Source organism: Myotis daubentonii, chromosome 1, assembly GCF_963259705.1.
Source record: "Myotis daubentonii chromosome 1, mMyoDau2.1, whole genome shotgun sequence".
NCBI classification, from domain to species: domain Eukaryota; kingdom Metazoa; phylum Chordata; class Mammalia; order Chiroptera; family Vespertilionidae; genus Myotis; species Myotis daubentonii.
Window position 1 is genome coordinate 19714274 of NC_081840.1, and position 26953 is coordinate 19741226.

General features: G+C 42.3%; 1 protein-coding gene across 3 annotated transcripts; it reads left to right on the forward strand.

Moving 5' to 3' along the window:
• Positions 1-9: 9 nt before the first annotated feature.
• ALKBH1 (alkB homolog 1, histone H2A dioxygenase) lies at positions 10-26953 on the forward strand. 3 transcript variants are annotated; one of them, XM_059689127.1, is made up of 6 exons: positions 10-192; positions 3270-3378; positions 7435-7597; positions 18192-18282; positions 19759-19952; positions 23935-26953. In XM_059689127.1, the coding sequence occupies exons 1-6, from the start codon at positions 10-12 to the stop codon at positions 24362-24364; spliced, it is 1170 nt and encodes a 389-aa protein (XP_059545110.1). In that variant the 3' UTR covers positions 24365-26953. The 3 variants fall into 3 exon arrangements, with proteins under 3 accessions (XP_059545110.1, XP_059545120.1, XP_059545130.1); XM_059689137.1 differs by having other exon boundaries at positions 53-192; positions 3270-3400; XM_059689147.1 differs by lacking the exon at positions 10-192 and adding an exon at positions 2137-2979 and having other exon boundaries at positions 3270-3400.

Consider the following 26953-nt stretch of genomic DNA (forward strand, 5'->3'; position numbering starts at 1 on the left):
GGCAGCGAGATGGGGAAGATGGCGGCGGCCCTGGGCTCCGTGGCTACGCTAGCGACAGAGCCTGGGGAGGACGCCTTTCGGAAGCTTTTCCGCTTCTACCGGCAGAGCCGCCCCGGGACCGCAGACCTGGGCGGGGTCATCGACTTCTCGGCGGCCCAGGCGGCCCGCGGCTCGGGGCCCGTGGCCCACAAGGTACGGAGAGGGGCGGGCGCGCCTCCCCGACGTCTTGCCTCGCTTCCTGGGGGGTTTCCGTGCCCTCCTCACCCCTTTTCGCTTCCAGACTGGAGGTGATTGAGCGACCGCCGCCCTCGGCGGGCACGGAGTTGAACTGCCCACGAAACGTCCCGCTTTGGCGATGAAGAGCTCTGCCGCTGGTTTCTCCACGTGGCCATTCGTGGCGGTGCCCTCGGTCAAAAAATGCCTGGGAATGGGTGTTTATTCCTTGCATTAGCTGTCCACTTGCCTTTCTACTTCGATTTGGGTAAAAAAAAAAAACCGTAAACCGTGTTCGTAGACGTTCGGGTAGCGCTCAGCAGTTTTGAAAAAGCCAACCACCCGAATAATCCCCGAGCTGGGAGGGATCGCTGTTGTCCATGAAACTGGTCCCGGTCTTGGCTGAGCCTCCTGGGAAGAGGGCGTTCAGAGGTTATTCAGAGGTGATCTCTCCAAGTTGAAAGGGAAGGGATAACGAGTCTAAGCATCATCCATTATTTCTACCTGTGGGCGGGGCGCAGGGCGCACGGGGAGAATCGCAGCTACAGTGTAGCGTGTATTTCCTTTGCAGTTACTTTAACCCTTGAGGATGCCGGATCCCATAATTTGCCCTTGGTGTTGTCCGCAGGTGGCTGGATGAGGCATTCTTTCCAAGCTTAGTAATAGTTCTGTAAGATTGGAATGCCACCATACCACCACGTTTGTCCGGAACTCAGCTTCTTAAGAAGCTTAGCTTGTTAGCAGAAATGGTCGTAGAGTTGTCAGAACAACATGCAGAAAGTCTGCACCCCTGCAATGATACAGTTGATTCATGGGAGAGTCCCTCAGACCCTTACTCGGCTACTTTTGCCCATAACTTGACCATCATACATACTTTTAGAATTAAGTCACCTGAGAAGGAGACATTGTGTGTAGCACGTACCTAGAACAGAACCAGTAAGTACTCAATAAATACACTATGGAGCAATAAAAACTTTGGTATTTAGTTACCCAGCTCAAAACAGATTGAAAGTAGCAACTTAGAGAAGAAAGTTCCTATTAAAAGACACCTAATGAGAGCAGTGGAGGAAGTAATGGCAACAGTTTGGCAAGGGATGAAGGGGGGGGGGGGGGACAACAGAAAAAAAATTTTAAAAGGTCAGGATTGCCCTAGAGCCAGTTTGGCTCAGTGGATAGAGCTTTGGCCTGTGGACTGAAGGGTCCCATTCCGGTCAAGGGCACATGCCCGGTTGCAAGCTCGATCCCCAGTAGGGGGCCTGCAAAAGGCAGCCAATCAATGATTCTCATCATTGATGTTTCTCTCCTCCCTTCCTCTCTGAAATCAATAAAAACATTTAAAAAGAAAAATCTCAGGGTTTGGTTCAGTTTAGCATATGATATTTTAGGTCCTTTAGGGTGTTGCTGAGTTACAGTACACTATTAAGTATGGTCTATTTAAGAAATCGCAAAATGTTTAAAAACATTTTATCAACCTTTAGGTACCTGGAAAAGTTAGTTTGGTCAGGACTCTCAGAGAGTTCCAGATAGCCATTTTATTATGCAGACTAGTTAAACACCAGCCACTTGTTGGTATTTTGTCTGGAAATCTCCACACTTGGTGAAGTTAATAGGATGAGAGATAACATCTTTTTGGAAGAGATCATTTGATGTATTCTAAGGCAAGCCAGACCTAAGTTTATTCATGGAAGATTAAAGTTGTTTTTTTCTAAATGTCTCTATTGATTTTTCACAGAGCGGAAGGGAGAGGGATAGAGAGTTAGAAACATCGATGAGAGAGGAACATCGATCAGCCTCCTCCTGCACACTCCCTACTGGGGATGTGCCCACAACCAAGGTACATGCCCTTGGCCGGAATCGAACCTGGGACCTTTCAGTCCGCAGGCCGATGCTCTACCCACCGAGCCAAACCGGTTAAGGCTGCATTGGATCTCTTAACCAATTTAATGAGCCATCTATAAGATGCCCTACATGCAATCAAAACTCCCATGAGCCCCTGAAAAACTTAATCCCTAATTAATTAACAAAGACAAAAGGTTCCAAGTTTCAATTTGAAGTTTTATCTAAAAGATGCAAATAGCCAGGCCAGTGTGGTTCAGTGGTTGAGCATAAATCTATGAACAAGAAGGGCATGGTTCGATTCCTGATCAGGGGGCATATGCCCGGGTTGCGGGCTCAATCCCTGGTAGGGGGCATGCAGCAGGCAGCTGATCAATGATTCTCTCATCATTGATGTTTCTATCTCTTTCACCCTCCCTCTCTGAAATCAATAAAAAATATATTTAAATAAATAAGCAAATAAAAGAGAATACACATTGTACTTTTAACAAACAGGGTTCCTAATGTTTTATTGACAGATTGTATGCTTAGAGTACTCTCTTTCCTTTCTCACCCTCCCCAGCCTGGTGTTCCTCATAGCTCTGTTTAAACACCAACTGTAGCCCTAGCTGGTTTGGCTCAGTGGACAGAGCGTCGGCCTGAGGACTGAAGGGTCGCGAGTTCGATTCCGGTCAAGGGCATGTGCCTGGGTTGTGGGCTCGAACCCCAGTAGGGGGTGTGCAGGAGGCAGCTGATCAATGATTCTCTCTCATTGATATCTCTATCTCTCTTCCCTTCCTCTCTGAAATCAATTTTATATTAAAATAAAAATAAACACCAACTGTATACAAATGCCTCAGAAGCGATATTAGCCCTAACGGAAGTAAACAGCATTGTGACTCAGGGCATTCCAGCACACCAAACACTAGAGTCCTAAAAGAAATCACAAAGGTATGATATAAAAGGTAATCTTTAAGGCAAAATTCAGCTTGCTTCTTACTACTACTTATCTTAATTCTATATAGCTCTCTAGTGTTTGTTAGTATATGGATGAGGAAACTGAGGCTCTAAGAAGTGACTTATCTAAGTCTTATATCAAATAAGTGATGGGACTAAGTTTAGAATCCCGGACTTAAGACGCCTAACTTTGCCCCATACCAGAAATATCTTTAGAGCTTTGAAGTTCTCAGATTTGATCTGTAAAATAACTTTAGCCCTCTAACTTGTTTCCTTCCTGCCAGGTGGTCAGATCTCAGCTGAGTGTGTCCTCAGTCAGTGACCACGATGCACACAGAGCAGGACTTCAGCCGGTCAGCAATTGGCGAGCTTATGGATTGGAAGGCTATCCTGGTGAGTGCAGCTGACCTACAAGGTGAATTCAATCATTTATCTAATTTTAGAAGTGAAGCTAGTAAATACACAAAAGAAGAACAGCAAACACACAGAAACATTCCACTCTCCAACCCCTCCTAAATTCTGCCTCATCTAAGATTTCCATTTATGTATCACTCCTAAAGGACAGAACAGGAGTCACTAGTGCTGCTTATATTGCACACCAGGTACCTCTGGGCTACCTGCCACAGCTCTCTGAACACCCACCTCCTCTGGCAGAAGAACCACTTTGCGTGATAGAATAATTAATAATGGTCACTCCAGACTGGCTGGCATTGCTCTGTGGTTGATTGTCAACCTGTGAACCAGGAGGTCATGGTTCGATTCCCGGTCAGGCCACATGCCGATGTTGCAGACTGGATCCCCAGTGTGGGGTGTGCAGAAGGCAGCTAATCAATGATTCTCTCTCATCATTGATGTTTCTATCTCTCTTCCTCTCTGAAATCAATAAAAATATATTTTAAAAAATAAAAATGTTCACTCCAGTCACAAAATCCCTGTATTCTCAAATGGCATAACAACAACTTAAAAATTATTGGTATCATCAAGGCTGAACATTTGAAAAAAGAATTACAGTAATGAGATCAAAAGTCCTAAAATTTTAGTGATATTGGGTAGCTCACTTTGCAGATAAAGTAATAAGATTAATTATTATGAACTATTCAGAAGATATGGAAATGCTTTATTTGGCCAAGTAATCTTACATCTGTCATCTTGTTTCTTTCTAGAGGACATAAAGTTAACATTGCATTTGTGATTTCAAGTATGGATTAAAAGCAAGTGATACCCCTAAAAAGAAATATTAATTTTTGTTCTAAGGGCCAGATCTATATTATAGCTCTTAATATAGTATGACCACTAAAGTATTTGTTAATAACGTGGGAAGGTGTAACAGCTTTTTAAAAAATTGTTTGGGTGGGTTTTTTTTATGTCTTGATTTTGAGAGAGAGAGAGAGAGACATCTATGTGAAAGAGGAACATCGATCGGTTGCCTCCCTCACATGCCCCATCCAGGAGCCGAACCCACAACCTAGGTGTGTGCCCTGACCGGGAATTAAACCCACCACATTTCAGTGTACAGGACAGTGCTCTAACCAACTGAACCACACTGTCCAGGGCTGGAAAGTGTAACAGCTTTAATACATCCTATATAAGGCCTCATGAACTTTAGTTCTGTATTAAAGAACTAAAGATGATCTTATGACTGAAGTCACAGAAGAAACAATCAGTTGGCCTTTACATATGAAAGCATTGCTCCCCATGAGTTTAGGTAAAGGAGCATGCATCACCATCAGTCTTTTAATCACTTTGTTCTTGAAGGTTGCCCTTTACCTTTCAGACCTAGCTCCTGTTTTCAAGGCCATGTTTCTGTAATTGTGCCTTCTTCCCTTAACCAGTTGTTCAGGCTACAAGATTGTTAACCCTTCTTTGGTTTTCTTTTCTCCAAATTGGTGTCCTTGGTTTTCTAGGATTGTACACTTAAGCGACATCATTTAAGTTGGTACCTAAATGTGTCCCTAGAGTCTTTATTCTGACTTCCTAGCCATTATAAGCTGCATTTAATAGAATTATAATAATGTCCAAAACATGGGGGATGACAGTCTCTTCTTACTCTGACTTGATTGGAAGGATTGTGTTTACTTGTGGATTCTATTAATTCTGAAGGAGCCTGGGCACACCACATCTTGTCCTTATGAGAGTAAGCAGGAAGATCATGGTTCTGAAGACTAGAAACTGAATCTGGGGAAGAGTAGACTTGAGGGGGAACATGACAGTGTCGAACATTTGAGAAGTTGTGCACAAGAAGGGATGGGAAGTAGTGCATACTAGTGGTTAAGGCCTAGGTTCTGACACCATACTACCTGGGTTCATATCCTGGCTCTACTATCTACTATTATATGACCTTGGGTAAGTTTCTTAAGTAGTACCCACTTTATAGTGAGGATTAAATAAGAGTATCCTAGTAAAGTGCTTAGGTCAATGCCTGGCACATAGTAAATAGTCATTAAATGTTAGCTGTAAAGCTTGAAGTATTAATCAAGAAGAAGTAAAAGCTAATGTGGGTTTGCTCTGTGTGTCAGAACCTAAGGCCAATTCATGAACATTTGAAAGGCAAATTTTAACTCAGTGAAAGGATGACAATAGTTGTCTGAAATAGACTGCCTGAAAAGGTATTAAATTTCCTATCACTATTCAGGCTTGGACTAGGTCAGGGTATTCTTCCTTTAATTTCATATTTGGGGGCGGGGCTGTGCTGTAATTTTTCTTTTTACACGGTGATAGCATGGTAGATTATTAGGGGGTTTCATATCTTTTTTCTTTCAAAATAAAGACAGTCTTGTCACTCTCCTAAATTTTTTGGATAATTTTACTGGTACATGAAATGCAAAAGTGACCTCCACATTTACAAGCAAGTATTCCCATTCCTGTCCTCCAACTTTAGAGAAAGAAGAGTTCCTTCAACTCAGCCAGTCCCTTCACCTCTGACCCCACTTTCTTTCACCTCCTCTGGCTTTCAAGACCTTGCTCTGTTCCTTTCCACACTTTCACTTTTAGCCAGTTCTCTGCAACTGGCTCTTTCCTCACAATCTGTAAGCATGCTTCAGTCTTTTTAAACCCTAAAATCCATAAACTCTCCCCTTATTTCTTTATTCTTTGACTACTCCTCAGCCTTTGTTTCTTTTCTCAACCAGGCTTTTAAAAGATATTATCTCGTCAGAGGAGGAGACGGGGGTTGAGGGGCTCAGTGAAAAAGGTGAAGGGATTAAGCAAAACAAAACAAAAATATTCATAGACACAGACAACAGTTTGGTGATTATCAGAGGGAAAGGGGGGTTGGAGAGAGGTAAAAGAGGGGAAATCGGGGAAAGATGGTAATGGAAGGAGACTTGACTTGGGGTAGTGAACACAATACAATATACAGTGGGGCCTTGACTTACGAGTTTAATTCGTTCCGAGACCAAGCTCATTAAGGAGTTCGTTAACTGAAATTACTCTGTCAACGCAATGCAAAAAAATCGGCCGAGAGACAGCTGGTATCTCAAAAAACTCGTTAGTTGGGACACTCGTAAGTCAAGGCCCCACTGTACAAATGATGTATTGCAGAATTGTATACCTGAACTCTATATAATTTTATTAACCAATGTCACTCCAATAAATTCAGTTAAAATTAAAAAATATATGACATTATCTGTATTACTGTCTATTGTCCTATCTCCAGGTATTTCACGAAGGATAAAATTTTTCATCTCTTTATCTCTGGTTCTTAAGAAAGTGCACAGTGTGTGTCTGTTGAATGCTTGATGAATTAATCCTTGCCATGCATAGGATTCTAGTTAAATGTTATTATTGCTCTTTTACAAAGGAGAAAAGTGAGGTGAAATTACTTTCAAAGTTATAAGGATCTTCTCAGCCTACATGCTGTAGGTATTTGCATCATGCCATACTGAGCAGATGTACATACCATATTCCTTCCCTGCTATATTAGTCAGGAGGCAGAAATCACACCAATTATTTTAACCATGATAATTTATAGACTCATTAGCCAGAAAATAGAAAATGGAAAGGGCAAAAAGGGCACACTGAAATATCAAAGGTATTAACTGCAGAAGCAGCCACCACCTCTGTACATGGTGACACTGGGTGAAAATTTGAAGGGTGACTTTGGCGGTTTCAATTCTAAAGTTTGCTTTGGGATAACACAAATGATAATTGTGGAATGTTTGTTTCTCTTGAGAGTAACCCAAAAAGCCAAGGTATTTGCATAATGGTAGATGGCTAGTGATCGTCAAACTTACTTTTTACTAACTTGAAGGAATTCCTCCTCTTCTAAAATTGGAGAATAGGAATGAGAACATTTGCTTGTAAGAATGGAAGCCACTAGAAGCATGAGCAAAAGAAGATGGAAAGTAAATATAAAGTAGAGGATATAAGGAAGTCAACAGAAGTAAACTATCTGAATAACTGATGGAGAATTTCCTCCTCTCCTTTCTTTCCCACCCATCTTTTATATAGGTTTTATTTTCATCCCAAACCCCTTCCTCCCAGGTTACCAGTGGCACTGGGTGAAACAGTGCCTTAAGTTATATTCCCAGAAACCTAATGTATGTAACCTGGACAAACACATGACGAAAGAAGATACCCAAGATCTATGGGAACAGAGCAAAGAGTTTCTAAGGTAGGTTTTATCAGTCACAATAAAATGTTAGCATTCAGCTCAAGTCATCACAGATCTTTAAAGGAACTATTTTATAACAATGCAATGAAAGTAACTGGCCTGTTTATTTTTCCCTCATTTCCACGCAAATGCAGCAAAATTATATTCTTCCCTCTGGAACATTTGGGCAGATGCTTTGACAATTATATTAAACTAGGGGCCCGGTGCACGAAATTCGTGCACTGGGTGTGTGGTGGGGAGTGTCCCTCAGCCCAGCCTGCCCCCTCTCACATACTGGGAGCCCTCAGGCGTTGACCCCCATCACCCTCCGATCGCCTGATTGGCCCCTTGCCCAGGCCTGACGCCTCCGCCAGAGGTGTCAGGCTTGGACAGGGGACCCCCATCTCCCCCTGACCACTGGCTCTGGCCCCCGCCCAGGCCTGAGGCCTCTGGCCCAGGAATCATGCCTGGGCAGGGGACCCCAATCTCCCTCTGATCGCTTGCTCCACCCCCCGCCCAAGCCTGACACCTCTGACCCAGGCTTCAGGCCTGGGCAAGGGGACCATCATATCCCCCCAATCCCCGGCTCTGCCCCCCACCCAGGCCTGATGCCTCGGCCAGAGGAGTTGACCCTCATCACCCTCCGATCACCAATCACCGGATCGGCCCCTTGACCAGGCCTGAGGCCTCTGGCCTAGGCGTCCGGCCAGGGCAGCGGGGACCCGCAGCTGCAGTGGCCCCGCGATCGTGGGCTATGCTTTAGGCCCAGGCAAGGGACCCCTAGCTCCTGGGACTGCCAGCTTCGACCGTGCCCAGCTCCCATCGCTGGCTCCACCCCTACTTCCTGCTATCACTGGCCAGGGCGGCAAAGGCACCTGATTCTCCGATCATGGCTGGGGGGCAGGGCCAAGGCGGCCCCAGGGCCGCCTTGGCCCTGCCCCCCAGCTCTTAGCTACCCCCTGGGTTTCTGATCACTGTCAGTGGCAGGGGGCTTCCTGCTTTCCCTTTCGCCTCCCTGCATTGTGCCTACATATGCAAATTAACCGCCATCTTGTTGGCAGTTAACTGCCAATCTTAGTTGGCAGTTAACTACCAATCATAGTTGGCAGTTAATTTGCATATAGCCCTGATTAGCCAATGAAAAGGGTATCGTCGTACGCCAATTACCATTTTTCTCTTTTATTAGTGTAGATTATTAGATAGGACTAGAGGCCTGGTGCATGATATTCGTGCACTTGGGGGTGGGTGTCCCTCAGCCTGGCCTGCTCCCTCTCTCAGTCCTGGACGCCTTGGGGGATGTCGCCTGCCGGCTTAGGCCCGATCCCCTCAGCCGGATTCCCCCATCCCTCTCGCAGTCTGGGACCCCTTGCTCCTTACTGCCTGCCTGCAGCGGAAGTAGGAGAGGCTGAGCCCGGCTTCTGGCTGATCAGTGCTCCCCCTTGTGTGAGCCTACTGACCACCAGGGGGCAGCTCCTGCGTTGAGCATCTGCTCCCTGGTGGTCAGTGTGTGTCATAGCAACCAGTTGTTTTGCTGTTTGGTCATTTACATAGGATTGAAGTCCATTTCAAAGATTTGCTAATCATAGCTTAGATATCAAGTTCATCCTCAGTAATCATCAGATAATACATTTTCATTCACCTTCAGCCCTTTTTTCTACTTAAAATGAGTTCCTGTGAAGACTGGTATCCTGGCAAAAAGTAACATTGAAAGCTCTTTACTTCTGCTCTTCTAGACAAAATCAATTCTAGCAGTTGTTTTATGGTAGGTCAGTTGTTCTTCATGAGAACTAATGTTTACCTTAATGTTGTTTCAACATTCCTTCATTCCACAAATATTTCTTATGGGCCAGTCATGTACCAGGCATATTGCTGAGCATTGGCGATACAAAGATATGTAGGCCACTGTCCCTGTATTCTGGAATGCATCATCTGTGGCAGGAACTCAATATGACCAGGAATAATTATAATAGAGCTCAGCAAGAAAAACGCTGTGGGGCCAGAAGAAGAAATAATTCTTTCAGGCAGGAAGGAGGTGTCAGAGAATTAAAAAATGATATTTTTAGTTCATTGTCTTCCTTTTCCCTTCTGTCTATTTGAACTGGGTCTTCAAAAATGACTAGGAGTTTGGCCAGTCAGAAAAGCAAAAACACTGTTTTGGGTACAGAAAGTAGCCTTCAAAAAGAGGTAATATTTAAAAAAGTAAGTTCTGTGAGATAAGAGCACAGGATGTGTGCATTTATTCAGCAATTACTGAGTTTCTGCTATGTGTCAGATAACTGTGTTTAAGTGTTAGAGATTCAAAGACACTTCCTGCCTTTCAGGAATTTGTAGGTTAGTCAAGGACAGAGACATCTATATATATAAAAGCCAAGCGACCAGAACAACCAGTCACTATGACGTGCACTGTGGCCTGCCAACCAGCCCGATCAGGGGTGGGACCAGCCAGCCAACCTCCCGCAGCCCCTCCCCCTGGCCTGCCCAGCCCAATCAGCCCCATTTGGGGCAGGCTAGCCGGACCCCACCTGTGCACGAATTCATGCATCAGGCCTCCAGTAACCATATAATGTAATTTGGCAGGTACAGGAATCCTATATAACAAAAAGCTAATGTGGAAATTAACCAAACAGCGGAACAAACAGCTACTATGACGCGCACTGACCACCAGGGGGCAGATGCTCAATGCAGGAGCGTCCCCTGGGCCTAAGCCGGCAGGCAGGCATCCCTCTCTCAGTCTGGGGCTCTCGTCGTCTGGGACCCCTTGCTTCTTACCGCCCACCTGCAGTGGAGGCAGGAGAGGTACCCACCACTGCCACTGCACTCACCAGCCGTGAGCCCAGCTTCTGTCTGAGCGGCACTCCCCTTATGGGAGCACACTGACCGCCAGGGACAGCTCCTGCGTTGAGCATCTGCCCCATGGTGGTCAATGTGTGTCATAGCAACTGGTCATTCTGCCATTCGGTCAATTTATATATTAGGCTTTTATTATATAGGATTATGGGAATGGTCAGTTAGGAAGCTAGATTGAGGTAGATTATGGACAATGCTTCCTGGAAGTCATGAATAGAATTGTCAAGAGGAGAAGCAGAAAGAGAATGTTAAGACCAGATTATAGTAGGTCCTCGGGTTACATCGGAGATCCATTCCTACGGCGGCGCAACATAATTTTTGCCGTAAATTGGAACCCACCTACATAAGCACCTACGTCACTCACATGGAGCACATACACAGCAGTAATGAAGTGAAACAGTAAAAAAAATTTAAAAGAAAGATAATTCCTGACCTTTACTTGTAAATAAAAAACAAAGCACATATGTACATACGTCGAAATGATGGAACTTTTTATATATATATAAATAAATGGGAGATGGTGATGTATCCACAAAATGACATACGTCGAGTCTGACATAACCCAAGAACTGTCTGTATAAAGGGTTTAGTGCTATGTAAAGCACTGGTTCTAGAATCAGATTGCCTAGGTTCAAATCCTGGTTCTGCCATTTAAAAGCTGTAAACTTGAGAAAAATGTTTTTTTATTTCTTTTGTTTTAATAATTCTTTATTGTTGAAAGTATTACATTTGTCCTCCTTTTCCCCCCATTGATCTCCTCCAGCCCATCCCCGTCCCCCTGCCCAGGCCTTCAGCATCTTATTGTCTGTGTACATGGGTTATGCATATATGCATACAAGGTCTTTGGTTGAACAAAACATAGAATTGAGGTGCCCTAATTTTGTGAACAGACCTATTTTTGCTTCTAAGTTCAAGTATTTCTTATTCATTTTCTACTTAAAAGTTTCGTTTTCCCTGACCATAGAAATGTAGAAAGTTTCTATGGTCCTCCCCATCCTTCTTTCCCTGCCTTCCCTCTGAGACTCCTCACTCTGTTCCATTGAGCAAGTTTCTTAACTTTTCTTTTTTTTAAAATATATTTTATTGATTTTTTACAGAGATGAAGGGAGAGGGATAGAGAGTTAGAAACATCAATGAGAGAGAAACATCGATCAGCTGCCTCTTGCACACCCCCTACTGAGGATGTGCCCACAACCAAGGTACATGCCCCTGACCGAATCAAACCTGGGACCCTTCAGTCCTCAGGCCAATGCTCTATCCACTGAGCCAAACCAGTTAGGGCAAGTTTCTTAACTTTTCTGTGCCTCATAGTAATCCTTTCCTCATTTGATAATGTGAGGATTAAATAAGATAGTATGTGAGAAGTCCTAGAACAGCCTCTTAAGACTCTATACCAGTTTTGTGTGTTCTATTTGTAGTTTAATGGTTCTAATGGTGCAGTTTGAGTGAAATTAGCCATTTGCTGTCGTTTGTCTACTCTCAGCCACCAAAGCTTTTTTACCGTTCCGGTCGTATGTCTGCTCTCAGCCACCACAGCAAGGAACCGTACGAATCTTAACTCTATTCATTCATGTATCAGTTCATAATTTCTCTGAAAGCTCATGAGTGTCTAAGCAACCTTGTCACGAACCAAAACATTGCCCCGACAAATCGGAGATATCGAAACTCAATATAAACAAACGCGGTCGTTCCACACTCACCATGCAAAACACCGTGGTGAGTCAGTCGCCTTTTGAGAGTGAATAAATCTTCAAGCTTCGGAGATACTTCGCAGAATTTCAAATAAAGCTTTACAGATTACGTTTAACTGTAATTAGGCATTCTCCCTTAAGATATTTCAAAATAATACTCCAAAATGCCAAAAAGAAAGTTACCGAAAGAAGTGTACTGCGAATCTGAAAGTAACAATGAAGAGTTTTATTTTGGCACCTTGAATACTGACTCTGACGTAGAAAGTGATAACATTTGTAGTGATTCTACTAGTAGTGACGTAGTTCCAAAAAAGAATTAATAAGTCTTGTTTATCCTTCATAATCTTGCATGTTATGTATCACTGCTCTTTCAATGGAAATTAATTCCGACCAGTACAACACCCATGTCCAAATTTAATACGACCGCAAAGGATTAAAGAGAGCCTAGAGTTTGTTATTAAACCAGCCTGTGTTTTCAAATAATTGGGTTTTTTTCCTTGTGACAACAAATTCCAGTTATCATCTTCTAAGATAGGTCAGACGAATCTCTTTAATAAATTATTCTGTAAACAATAGTGAGATAGTTCTTTTTTTTTTTTTCAATTTTTTTTTATATGTATTTTATTGAGTTTTTACAGAGAGGAAGGGAGAGAGATAGTTAGAAACATCGATGAGATAGAAAGATCCATCAGCTGCCTCCTGCACATCTCCCACTGGGGATGTGCCCGCAACCCAGGTACATGCCCTTGACCGGAATCGAACCTGGGACCTTTCAGTCCACAGGCCGACGCTCTATCCACTGAGCCAAACCGGTTTCGGCAGATAGTTCTTTTGTCTAATAAATTATAAGAAATAAAAAATGTTAAAGTCATACACCTATTGTGAAGGGTGGAAGAAATTGATATGCTCAGACATTGCTGACAGCATTAAAAATAGATTAGGGACTGAGTTCTTCCGTCACTCCCTGATAATGTGTTTGTTTCCTCATCTGGGAAACAAAAGGATTGTACTAGATAAGCCATTTGAGGTGGTAGAATCGTGGTCAGTTAGGGTATATGCCAGCTGGACAGTAATGCCAGCTTTTCCCGTGTTCCCAGAGCACATCAGAAAGAGGGGGTCTGTCGTTTAAAATTATTCCCTTGTAGATTCTGATTATTTACCATGTCATCCACATGGAAAACCATTGAACTAGGGCACCTCTAAGGATCTTTTCAACTTTTAATTTCAACTTTCTACGTTTCTATGGTCAGGGAAAACGAAACTTTTAAGTAGAAAATGAATAAGAAATACTTGAACTTAGAAGCAAAAATAGGTCTGTTCACAAAATTAGGGCACCTCAATTCTGTTTTGTTCAAAATTTATTGTCAAGGAATACTGTAGCTAGAGATTCTTTTTTTTTTTTAATATATTTTATTGATTTTCTTTACAGAGAGGAAGGGAGAGGGAGAGAGAGTTAGAAACATCACTTGAGAAAGAAACATTGATCAGCTGCCTCCTGCACACTCCCTACTGGGGATGTGCCCACAGCCAAGGTACATGCCCTTGGCCGGAATCGAACCTGGGACCCTTGAGTCCACAGGCCGATGCTCTATCCACTGAGCCAAACCGGTTAGGGCTAGCTAGAGATTCTTAACTAAGAGGATAATAGTTAGGTGTAAACATCTTCATTGCCGCATTGTCTATAAGAGGGAGGAAATGAAAAACAACCTAAGTGTCAGCAGGGGGTCAGATGAATCAGGTATGATATACCCTAGCAGCAGAATGCAGCCACTACAAAATCTTACTTCCAGCCCTCTAGCAAATCTAGTAGGGTCTGCAGTTACAATGAATAAAATCATTTCTAAGCATCTCCATCACTATCACCTTAATCTAAGCCACCACCATATCCCCGGTGTCTGTTCCTGTGCCTCTTCAATCTGTTTTCACAGTGTAGAAATCATGTCACCTCTCACAGCTTCTCATCAGCAGTACCACAATTCGTTTCTAATGCAAACCATCAGAGTTAAGCCAGGACATCGCAAATTATGGGTGTGGTCTCCAACCAAACTGCCCTCACCAGCCACAAGTTTGGGAGATCCCCAAGTTACCCACACTTCTGACCAACTGGTTATAGATTTAGGGGAGTTCCCATGACTCAGGTTCAGTAGCTCTCTTGAACCATTCATGTACCTATGATTACAGTTTTATTATAAAGGTTACAAATCAGGACCACCCAATGAAGGGACACACAGGGCAATGTCTGGAAGGGTCCTGAATGCAGAGCCTCCATATCCTCTTCCCATGGACTCAGGATGGGTCACCCAGGAAACTCTCCCAGGCCTTAGTGTTCAGAGTTTTTATTGGGTTTTTACTGCATAAGTGTGATTGGTTGAATCATTAGTCACATAGTTGAACTCAATTTCTGGCTCCCACCTATCCCCTGAGGTCTGGCTAATTAATTTCACTACTCAAAAGGCTCAATCCTCTAATCAGATGGTTGGTTTTTCTAGCAGAACAAGCCTACATCATGAGTCATTTTAGCATAAACTCAGGTGTGGTCCTGGGACCCAAGTGAATAACAGAGACATCCTGTCTCCCTAGGGTTTAAAAACCTCCCACATATCAAGGACAAAGGCCAGTCAAATTTTTTGTTATACATGTTAGGTGGCTCAGGAGGCGCAGGAAATAGAGAGCCGAGTTAAAGAAAGAAAAGGAAAGGTTTATTCTGCGTCCCTGGGCAACCCAAAGACAGGGCCAGTGGATTCGCGCCCACAGGGAGGGGGGGCTTTGTTTTAAACTGCAGTCGGGCGGGCGAGGGTGGCGACATGAACTGAGGAGGTCCCTGCCACAGGGGGTCAGCAGGGTATTCAGGAAGGAGCCAGTGTCTGTGTGGGGGTCGTGTGGATTCCAGGGAGAAGCCACTATCTGTGTCTGGCACGTTGATCTGTTAGAAATTCCAGGGGGGTGGGGTCCATTATCTCCTCACACGTCTGCATGTATCCAATCCTGGGCTCTCTCCAACCTAACATCACAATCTCCAAATACTTAGAAAAAAGAAAAAAATTAGAAGTCATTACCATACCCTACAAAACCTAGATGATTTGGCCCCCAGCCATCTCTCCAATCTCATCTACCATTCCTTCTTATTTATTCTCCAGACATACTGGCCTCCATTCCATTCCTTAAACACAGCACGGTCTTCTGCCTAGAAAGCTTTTTCTTTAGATAACCAATGGCTTGCTTCCTTCAGGTCTTTTTGTAATATCACCTTATGAGAAATGATTTCCTTACCATTCTATTAACAATAGTCCTCTTTTCCCTCCTCCTTTATCCCCTTGCTCTATGGCTTTATTCTTCAGTGCATGGTAGTTAACAAATATTTATGGAATTAATTAGTTAATGGATACTTTTTTATACCTTTTGGATTTTGTGAATATATTATCTAATAAAAAATAACTTTAAAGAATAAGTCAAGAGGAAATATAAACTTAAATAAAGCAACTTTGTTCCATAAGCTTATAAAATGCCTTGTATCCATTTTTTTATGTCTGAAAGCTTTTTTAATTGATATTCTCAATGTGGAAACAGAACTACTCCTTTCCCTTTTCTACTCCTTCAAGACTTTGTTACAGAGCTATTATAGCATTTGTTATAGTGAGTCCAGTCATGGCTCAAGGAAGCAAGAGCTCTGGATGAAAAAAAATAGATATAAAAAATAAAACCCCAAAAATGTGCTGTTAGAAGCCAAGATAGGAATATGTTTCCAGACTAAGAGAAGAGCCAACCATCTCCATAGGCCTAGAATTTGACAATTACCACTTAATTTAAACTAAGAAACTAGTTTGGTTAGAGAGGTGTTAGCAAAAGTCAGATTGCAGGAAATGGGGGAGAGTGAGGGTGGCAAAAACTGAGTACATTTAGAAAAGTTTGATTGTAAAGGGAAAGAGATACAGGGCAGAGGAAAGCAGGGCACAGACAGACTTGAGTTTTTATTGGGGTTTTATTGCTTAGGTATGGAGAGGTCAAGTTGGAAAGCTGGCCTTTGTGGAAAGAAGTGAGACCACTCCACTGCTTCCCCAGGAGGGAAGGATGAGTAAAGATTTTGAAAAGTTTAGAAGTGTGGGGGAAGAAAATTGAAATTGTTCACTGGATCATTTTGTTACCAGAAAAAATGCCTCGTCTCCTCTTGGTGTTCATGGGAGTGGGGTTCCTGGGGTACCGCTGGAATAAGCATTTCCGGAGGGCCCTACAGAGGATGAGATATGATAGACAGCTTTATTTCTGTGGAATTACACCCCTGAATTTCCAAAGTCCCATTACCCTTAGTCCAGTCATGGAAGAAGTATAGCTGGGATTTCACTATAGCTGAAATCAGAGCCAGTGTCCAGTTTCCTTTCCAAGTTGGAGCCGGGTCCAGTTCATCATCAGGCTAGTTGCAGTCCATTAGTCTATTGTGTGTGAGGGTCCGCATGGCCATGGGCCACACAGGAAAGCCAAGCGTGAGCCATGAGCCAAGTGTGCCAAGAAGAAGCAAGAGTGAACTTCTTCCTTCACTGCTATCCCAAATTTCAGTGTGCTTGCAATGGCCATGCCCATTCTGGCTAATCATCTCTGTCCCCAGGTATGACAGGCAAGTACCTTCCCTATGTCATCCCAACTTTACTGGACATACATCTATTTTCCCTTCATTGGATCCCTCCCCTGGTGTTGTGCAGGGGACGTGTCTATATGTCTGCCCTTCCCTTCGCTCCTTTCTTATTATTAATAACTAGCTAATTACAACAGTATCAATTTCATCAGACTGCTGTTGTCAGTGTCCTAGAAGGGAATAAGGACTGAGAACTTGAGATGAATGGTGAAGGTTCAAAGCAAAAGATTAGATAAGACTAAATATTTGCAAAATAGCAGAAGGATGTTAGCAATTAAGATAAAATTTGATGTTCATTTGCAGTGATTGATGACCAGGAGATTCGGGTTGAGAAAGGAGACAAACTGAAAGCACTCAAATACAGGGAAAAAATGGAGTTCTGGGGACAAGAGATGGAACTTTGGGACAGAAAGCGGTGGTTATGGAGGGAAATATTCACAGTTGTGAAAGATACAATTCCCAAGCCTGTAAAAATAAAAAAATAAAAATACCTGCCATAGGATTTTAAAGGGTTTTTTGTTTGTTTTGTGTGTGTGTGTGTTTTTAATAAACAACTTTAGACTTTTTATGTCCCGAGTACTTTTGTTCTCACAGTGATTCACTAATGTCCCTTGAGGCAAGAAAAAAAATACCAGTGCTTAATTTTGACACCCAAACTAGCCACTGCACAGAGTGTGGACAAGCAGGACAGGAGTTTATTTCTACAGTTAGGGTTTGGCTGAAGCAGTGCTGTGCAACATGATTGCTGAGAGAAATGCCAACACTTACCTAAAGCATTTACCCATGACAGAAATTGAGCAAACTGCTGTGTGGGCACATTCACCAGGGAAGAAGGTGACCAGTCCTCCCATCCATCATCCTGCTAGTAGCTGGAGGAGCAGCAGGGGCAGGGAGCATAGCATTTCTGTTGGCAGTAAGAACCAATAATTAGGGTCACACTTGCTTGAAAACATTCTTTTAGATGATTGGATAAAGATTTAAAGTTAGGTTAGATGCCAAAATATTCCCTGCATCCCTATGGGTGGATATGGCAGCTCTGTTGACACTGAGCCTTCTTGGTCACCTTGTGTTTGTTTTATGTTTTTATTGATTTCAGAGAGATGAAGGGAGAGGGAACAATAGAAACATCAGTGATGAGAGAGAATCAGCTGCCTCCTGCACACCCCCTATTGGGGATGGAGCCCTCAACCTGGGCATGTGCCCTGACTGGGAGTCAAACTGTAACTTCCTGGTTCATGGGTCAATGCTCAACAATTGAGCCACACTGGCCAGGTGTTTTTTAATATTATATTCTTGGTCAACTCACTTTTCTGTTCTAATTTCCCCTATCGAGACCTTGGCTAACAGCTTATTCCATAGAATACAAAAATTTGGATTCTAGGGTCCATACAAACAGTTGTTGCTGCCATTTACGATGTATATATCTTAATGAATCCTCTAATTGTTGCAGATATAAAGAAGTGAATAAATGGAGACCCCGAAGCTTACTTGAGAAACTGCGGTGGGTGACCCTAGGCTACCATTATAACTGGGACAGTAAGGTATTCAAATGTTCTTGCTAATTCCATTATTTTCCATTTTTATGCTTCTCGGGCACACACAGTGGGATCTCTTCCTAGCCAAGCTTACAATATCATATCTATTTTAGGAAGCATCTCTCTTATTTATTCCCTCCTAAAATCCCCTTGATACAGTATCTCAAGAGACATGGATAATTTACCAAGAGAAAATTTCTTTTTCATATGCCCTCACATTATGTTATTTTATCAAAGACTATCCGTGTTTTCTCTAAGGAGGTTTCAGGAATATCGATTTTTTTTATACTATACTCAAGAGCAGTTGTCAATTATGATCTTTATTTCCATTGTTTATTGTTGAGCATTTATTTTCTATGTAATATCTTCCTGGAATAAAAGTGGATCCCTATACTTCTGGTGTTCTCATCAATTCACAAAAGGACTTTCAGAATCTAAATACCACTGCCTGCTACATAGGTCTGAGCAGGAGAGAGATGGGAAAGAATGTCCTAAAATTAACAAAATCTCATGGTTGTGTGTTTTTGCTTTGCTTTGTTTTGTTTTGTTTGAGGTAGTTTTTTTCCGGGCCTCTGTGCTTCACAGAATGCCTCCTTTATCAGTGGCAGCGCAGTGCCTCTTGTCTCAATGAGATATTTGCCACCAAGTAAAAAGAATAATTCTGAGAGTAAACTGAATAAAACAGAATGGAATAGACCACCTTGCTTCTAACCAGTTACTTTCTAAAAGCTCTGTAGTTTCAGTCAACCCAGCTTATTAACAAGTATATTAACTGATCAAAATAATGATGTGTTGCCCAAAAATGTTCATTATAAAACTCTTAAGTTTAGTGAAAACTTTATGTTTTCAAGCAAGTTTAATTTATAATTTATAAACTAGATTAACTGTATTTGGGGAAATGGCCATATGATTTTCTTCAGGTTAGACAACCTGGGTTTGAATTATGCCTTCAACAAGGATAGTACCTACCTTGATGGTAGTTGTGATAATTAAATGATTAATGCCTGTGTAATGATTACAACAGTGCCTGGCTGTTCTAAGCAGTTAAATGCATTAACAATAAATGTTAGCTGATTGTTTTTTATATTATTTTTATTGTTGACATTGTTATTCTCCAAGAACCTCAAAATGGGCCTCATTTACTAAGAAAAACATGGAGTGAAAATTATCAAAAATTGAGTAATCAGAGAAGAAAGAATAGTGCATAGACAGCTTGGAGAGGGTTCACGCTCAAAAGAAGTAATTATTTCATTATAGCATAGGTGATGTAGTGCTAGAATAGCATGATTTATTCATCCATATTTTGAGGCATCCAGTAATCTAATAATGAGCCATTCATTCAAATATGGATGACTGAATCATGCCATGCTAATATTACATGTAGGCGGGATGATTTTTAAGTGGTAATTAATCTTACAGCACAGTTTTTTACTTTCCTGAGATCATTGTTTATTTTTCTTATTTTTCCTACTTTTATTAAAGAAATACTCAGCAGATCATTATACACCTTTCCCTTCTGACCTGGCTTTCCTCTCAGAGCAAGTAGCTGCTGCCTGTGGATTTCAGGGTTTCCAAGCCGAAGCAGGTATCCTGAATTACTACCGATTAGATTCTACACTGGGAATTCACGTGGACAAATCTGAACTAGATCACTCCAAACCCCTGCTGTCATTCAGGTAAGTTAGTTCTGGGGATTGGTATTATGTTTTATAACCTCATTCCATTTTTTAAAGCATTTTTGAACTAAACTAAAATAAAAACATTAAACTTAAAAAAAATGGCTGGACTCTATAATCTTTTACTTCTGGGTATTTTGACAATGCGTCATAAGTAAAATTAGCCTAATCCTTTAAGAATCATGGCCAAATTACAGTTAATATTTCTGTTTAAGATGCGTGGAGTCTGCCTTTTGTAATGAGAGGTATCTTAAGTGTCAGTGGAATAGGGAGAGGGAAGGCCATACATCTGTTTTGGAATAGAGAAAAGCAAAGCACAAAAGCCTGAACAGCTTACTCCTCTTGTCTCCCTAAGCATAACTTTACATTTGTGCAAAGTACTGCCTCTGATTCCCACTGAGAACGTGCCTGAACAGAATTTTTTATTATTACCTTATCTTTAAAGTGAAGAGGAGTGATAAATACAGTAAAGAACTTAAACACAATAGTCCCCTCTTATCCACAGGGTATACATCCTAAGACCCTCAGGGGATACCTGAAACTACAGATAATACGGAACGGTATATATGCTTTTTTTCTCTATACATACATACCTATGATAAAGTTTTTTTTTCTTTGCATTTCTTTTTTTTTTTTAATTAAATCTTTATTGTTCAGATTATTACATTTGTTCCTCTTTTTTCCCCCCCATAACTCCCCTCCTCCCAGTTCCCGCCCCACCCTCCGCCCTCACTCCCCACCCACTGTCCTCATCCATAGGTGCATGATTTTTGTCCAGTCTCTTCCCGCATCTCCCACACCCCTTTCCCCCCCAAGAATAGTCAGTCCATTCCCTTTCTATGTCTCTGATTCTATTATAATCACCAGTTCATTCTGTTCATCAGATTATTTATTCACTTGATTCTTAGATTCACTTGTTGATAGATGCATATTTGTTGTTCATAATTTGTATCTTTACCTTTTTTTTCCTCTTCCTCTTCTTAAAGGATACCTTTCAGCATTTCATATAATCCTGGTTTGGTGGTGATGAACTCCTTTAGCTTTTCCTTATCTTTGAAGCTCTTTATCTGACCTTCAATTCTGAATGATAGCTTTGCTGGATAAAGTAATCTTGGTTGTAGGTTCTTGGTATTCATCACTTTGAATATTTCTTGCCACTCCCTTCTGGCCTGCAAAGTTTCTGTTGAGAAATCAGCTGACAGTCGTATGGGTATTCCCTTGTAGGTAACTGGGTTTCTTTCTCTTGCTGCTTTTAAGATTCTCTCTTTATCTTTTGCTCTTGGCATTTTAATTATGATGTGTCTTGGTGTGGTCCTCTTTGGATTCCTTTTGTTTGGGGTTCTCCGCGCTTCTTGGACCTGTAAGTCCATTTCTTTCACCAGGTGGGGGAAGTTTTCTGTCATTATTTCTTCAAATAGGTTTTCAATATCTTGCTCTCTCTCATCTTCTGGCACCCCTATAATTCTGATGTTGGTACGCTTGAAGCTGTCCCAGAGGCTCTTTACACTATCTTTGTATTTTTGGATTCTTTTTTCATTTTGCTTTTCCGGTTGGATGTTTTTTGCTTCCTCGCATTTCAAATCATTGACTTGACTCTTGCGCTCCTCTGGTCTGCTGTCGGGCGTCTGTATAATATTCGTTATTTCAGTCCGTGTATGCTTAATTTCTAGTTGGTTCCCCAATATAAGATCGAGGGTCTTATTAGTTTTCGTGTAGATCTCATTAAGTTTATCGGCAGCTTCTAAACAGTTCTTGAGAGACCTTAAAAGTGTGGTTCTGAACTCTATTTCTTCCATTGACAATTTTGTCCTGTTTCTTTGTCTCCGCATTTTGTTATGCTTCCTTGGTGCACCCCCTAGCGGTCTTTGTTCGCAGTCTTATAGATAAATCTTGATTGTTGTAGCTAATTCCAGGGAGGGTTTGACCTCCAGGCCAAGTGGCTATGAGAATCAGCTGTGTCAGCAGTGAGAGAACTTCTGTCCTCTAGGGAGGTGCTAATCTAGCCTTTGCCTGAGGCTATCTGGCAAATGCCTCTGTGCAGGGCTTGGGCGGGGCGGGTAGCACAGGATCAACAGGGTGGGCCGGAGAGAGCAGTTATGGCGGCTCTCAGTCCTGTCCCCAGGGGCTCTGCCTCTCTGAGTCCCAGCACCCGCTGCAAAGCTGGGAGAGAAAGCTGCACCCGCTCTGACTGAAGCCAGACAGTCCCGCTTCTCCCGTCTGAGTCTGGGTCCCTAAAGACTCGCCCGGATCTGGAGCTCAGAGTCCGCGACTCCCTCCCGATTGAAAACGCCAACCGCGCCCTCCGCCGCCAGCCAGCTCCTCACACTCCGCACCTCAGAATCCGACCCCAGCACTGTGCCTCCTCTGAGTGTCTGTATGCGTTTCTCTTTCCTCCTAGTTGTAGGACTTCCACTCAGCCAGCGTTCCTGTGGTTCTGGGTGATGTCCGTTCCGTCTTTTAGTTTCACTTTTGAAGTAGTTGTTCAAAGCAGCAAACTCCGGCGTTAACCTATGCCGCCATCTTGGTTCTCCGATAAAGTTTAATTTATAAATTAGACACAGTAAGAAATTAACAATAACTAATAAAGTAGAATAATTATAACAATACGTTGTAATAAAAGTTATGTGAATGTGGTCACTAGTTTCATGGGAGCCTTGCTGAAGTCTTTGTATAGGCTCAGTGCTTTTGGGTGCAACACGCTGCTGTTGATCAGAACACATTTTGTGTTCATGACTTCCACCCACAAATCTGATGTCTTTTTCATCTTAACTACACACTTATCAGGCACTGTGGCGGTAACTTTTGCAGTTTGAGGTGCAACAACAGAACTAGCACAAAAGTCTTTTTCGTTCTTCACTAGTTCACGGATAGATTCATTCTGACTGCATATCTTAGCAGCAATTATTTTTCTTTCCTTAAGTCAAGACTTTCACCTTTTCACTTAAAGGAACCACTATATGGCTTCTCTTGGTGTATCTGAATTGCCATCATCACTCTTGTTCTTTGGAGCCATTACTAAGTAAAATAAGGCAGAATGGCATGCAAATTAAAACTTATGAATTGTTTATTGAATAGTTTATTTCTGGAATTGTTTATTTCTATTTAATATTTTCGGACCACGGTCAGCCACAGGTAACAAACTGCAGGAAGTGAATCTAGATAAAGGGTGACTACTTTAATTTTATTGAAAGACTTGAATCTTACAGAATCATCAATAAAACTTATATGGGTAATATTAAAACTAAATTCTTCCCTCCCGGGCTGGTGTGGCTCAGTTGGTTGGAGCATTGTCCTGTACACCAAAAGGTGGTGGGTTCAATTCCCAGTCAGGGCACATACCCAGATTGTGGATTTGATCCCCAGTCGGGAGTGTACTGGAGGCAACTGATCAATGCTTTGTTGTTGTTGTTTTCTCTCTATCTGCCTGCCTATCTCACTCCATCTCTCTTTCTCTAAAATCAGTTTTAAAAACAAAACAAGAAAAATAAATTCTTCCCAGACTGGTGGGGCTCAGGTTGTTGACATGTCCTCCACTACACTAAACGGTCTCAGTTTCGATTCCCAGCCCAGGCACATACCTAGGTTGCAGGGTTTTTCCCTAGTTGGGGGGCGTTTGATATTTCTCTCTCCCTCTCTCTCCCCCTCCCTGTCTCTCTAAAAATCAATGAATCTGTCCTCAGGTAAGGATTATAAAAAAAAAAAAAAAAAAAAGAATTCTTATTTTGCTTATTTAACTGCTTCATATTTTATTTCACCATAATCCTGTGGGCTATAAGTCTAAGTAGCAGATCATGGATTGGTCACTTATAGACACAAGCCAAAAGGAAAGGATCATAGCACAGTTTAAAAAGGAAGATTTACAATTAATAAGTATCAAGTTGAAATTAGAAAATAATGCAATTAGCAATAACTTTCCCTACATGGTTAGTAACAGAAACTTACTGTCTTGTATTGTTTTACTTTTTTTTTTTTTTTTTTGTAGCTTTGGGCAGTCTGCCATCTTTCTCCTGGGTGGCCTCAAAAGAGATGAAGCCCCCACAGCCATGTTTATGCACAGCGGTGACATCATGGTAATGTCAGGTTTCAGCCGCCTGTTGAACCATGCAGTTCCAAAGGTCCTTCCAAGTTCACAGGGGGAAAGTCTGCCCTGCTGCCTAGAAACACCTCCCCCAGCTGTCCTCCCCAGGGACTCGGTGGTAGAGTGCTGCTCCATGGAGGACTGGCAGGTGTGCGCCAGCTACTTGAAAACTGCTCGTGTTAACATGACTGTCCGACAGGTGCTGGCCACAGACCAGGACTTCCCTTTGGAACCCATGGAGGAGAATAAAAGAGGCATCACCACCGAAGGTTTCTGCCATCTGGACGACGAGAAGAGCCATGTAAAGCGAGCGAGGTTAAACCCTGACAGCTGAGACTTGGAGTGTAAATGACCATGCTGTTGTATTGCATTGACTTCAGCACCAAGACAAGCCAAAAACAGAGACAAGAAGAACTCATCTTGATCACACTGTTGCCTTGGAACCCATTCTGGCTAGTAACTGACATCACACACATGCCTCCCTAACCAGGACTGGACCAGACAGGTGTTCCGTCCTGCTCAAGCAGTAATGTATGTGAAGTCCAAGGAGGTGTGACATTCCACAACAGCCTTCTCAGCCCCTGCCATTACCTCTGAGCGAGGTAGAAGTGAGTTTCCATGTCTGTGGAGTCTTTAAATATCTCACATTTTATTGATGGGAAACGTAATAGCCCTCCTACCACCCCATCTGGTGATTTTATGATAAAATTGTGGTTCCATGAATCAACCATCCATCTCTTGATCTTCCATCTTTTCTGGCCTTCTTGCTGTTGGCTTTTAAATGCAATTTTAATTGTTAAACTAAAAAAGTCCAAGGATGTCCTGTAACACTCTTCTCTGTGATTGAACTTACTCAATTTTAAATTAAAGATCTGTATCTGTCTTTGAGGGTTAGTGTATCTGGGATTAGTTTTTTTCTGTTTCTACTTGCTGTATTATTCTCACTCTTGAAGCCCCCTAGCTGTTGAAGCCCTACCAAGCATGTCAAACTCGTGATCGGCGGGCCACATGCCTCATTTATGTAAAGGAGGCATGCAGCCTACTGGCTGCAAGCTTAACATGCTTGCACTATCCTGCTCTGCCCTAGGTATTCTTTCGGGCTGTCTCAGAGGAGAGAATATTCCTTGGTGTCCCAGTCACTGCTGTCTTTTTTTTTTTTTTTTTTTTTAATATTTTATTGATTTTTTTACAGAGAGGAAGGGAGAGAGATAGAGAGTTAGAAACATCGATGAGAGAGAAACATCAATCAGCTGCCTCCTGCACATCTCCTGCTGGGGATATGCCCGCAACCCAGGTACATGCCCTTGACCGGAATCGAACCTGGGACCTTTCAGTCCGCAGGCCGACGCTCTATCCACTGAGCCAAACCGGTTTTGGCCACTGCTGTCTTTTTTTGATTGCAGACAACTTGGAAAATACATGAAAATGTTGAGTTTTAATCTCTCTACCCTCACCAACTCAACTCACTATACCCTAAGCTAAATTACTGTACATTTCTTTGGACCACACCATTTTACCAGTGTTTATGTGTGTAGTGTGCACATGTACAGAAAAGGCTAGGTCTTTAATACATAATATATATTCCAAATTCTCTATAGTGAACATAAATTACTTTTGAAAAAGGCCTTTGTGATGTTTTTTTGTTTTGTGGGTTTTTTTAAAAACATATTTTTATTGATTTTAGAGAGGAAGGGAGAGGGAAAGAGATAGAAACATCAATGAGAGGAATCACTGATTGGCCGCCTCCCACACACCCCACATTGGGGATCGAGCCCACAACCCAGGCATGTGCCCTGACCGGGACTCAAACTGTGACCTCCTGGTTCATAGGTCGATGCTCAACCACTGAGCCACACCGCCTGGGCTTTTGAGATGTTTTGAAGGCAGGCACACACTGAGCTCAGCAGCAGCACCTTTGTAAAGTGTCCACCCACCTTTCTAAATGTGCTCTCATCAGTTTTGTTCCCGTCTGAAGCCCTTTCAGTCTCTGATCTACCAATTGCTTTAAAATATGTCTGGCTAAGATGGATCCTCTCACCCCTCTTGCTTATCTCAGAGCCTCTTGCCTGTTTCTAGCACCCAACATTGGGTTTTTCCTAGCAGGGTCCCAGGCCCTCAGTGAGACATGCACGTATTGCTGAACAGGACAGGCTCGGCAGGACTTGGTTCACATGTTCTAATATTCCCAGTTCCCTTTTCACTAAAATAAGCTGGTCTTATCCTTTTCTCTTTTCCCCTAATCTAAAAGGTTGTTGATTACAGTAGGGGAAAAAATAAAACCCTAATACCCTAAGTGGATTCGACTAAGACAAATTAGAATGGTAATGAGGCAGAAAGGAGCCTGGGGAATGATTATTGATCTCAGCGTGACGGGCGAGAGGAGCTAGGCAGGAAAACCTCTCACCTGTTTTCAGTGGGAGAAAAAGCAATGCAAGTCTATTTTCTTAGCCTGGGTAGTAAATTTTTATTGATACTCCTTTTGATCAACTATCCTATCCAAATCTGAGCCCTCATGGGGCAGAGTTTGTTAGGTCTCAATTTGTTTTATTGGTAAAAACAGAGTTTTTAATAAGATAAAATGATACTGTCTATGGAAAGTAAAATAGAGTGGTTATCAGGAAAGCTAAGTTTTACTAACACCTCCATTACTTACCTGTGTACCTTGAATAAGTCACTCAACTGAGGCCCAGTTGACCTTTTTTAAGCCACAATTACTGTTTTTAAGACCCAGTTTGCTCGTCTATAAGGAGGTTTTACCAAGTAATCCTGTATTACGTACCAGCTCTGCAATGCTATCATTTCAAAATGAGAAATTAATTTCAGAGTTTGGATAAACAGCAAACAAAGCTACCCCATGGGCAAGATTTTTGGTAAGGAAATCAACCAAAGGATAGGAAAGGTAAACAAAATGAACTTTTTAGGA

Bases quoted from the DNA above. Each gene is read 5' to 3' on its own strand.
- ALKBH1 (XM_059689127.1), top strand. From the start codon at position 10: ATGGGGAAGATGGCGGCGGCCCTGGGCTCCGTGGCTACGCTAGCGACA. The intron at 193-3,269 runs GTACGGAGAGGG...CCTTCCTGCCAG, and splicing joins CGGGGCCCGTGGCCCACAAG to GTGGTCAGATCTCAGCTGAG. The intron at 19,953-23,934 runs GTAAGTTAGTTC...TTTTTTTTGTAG, and splicing joins AAACCCCTGCTGTCATTCAG to CTTTGGGCAGTCTGCCATCT.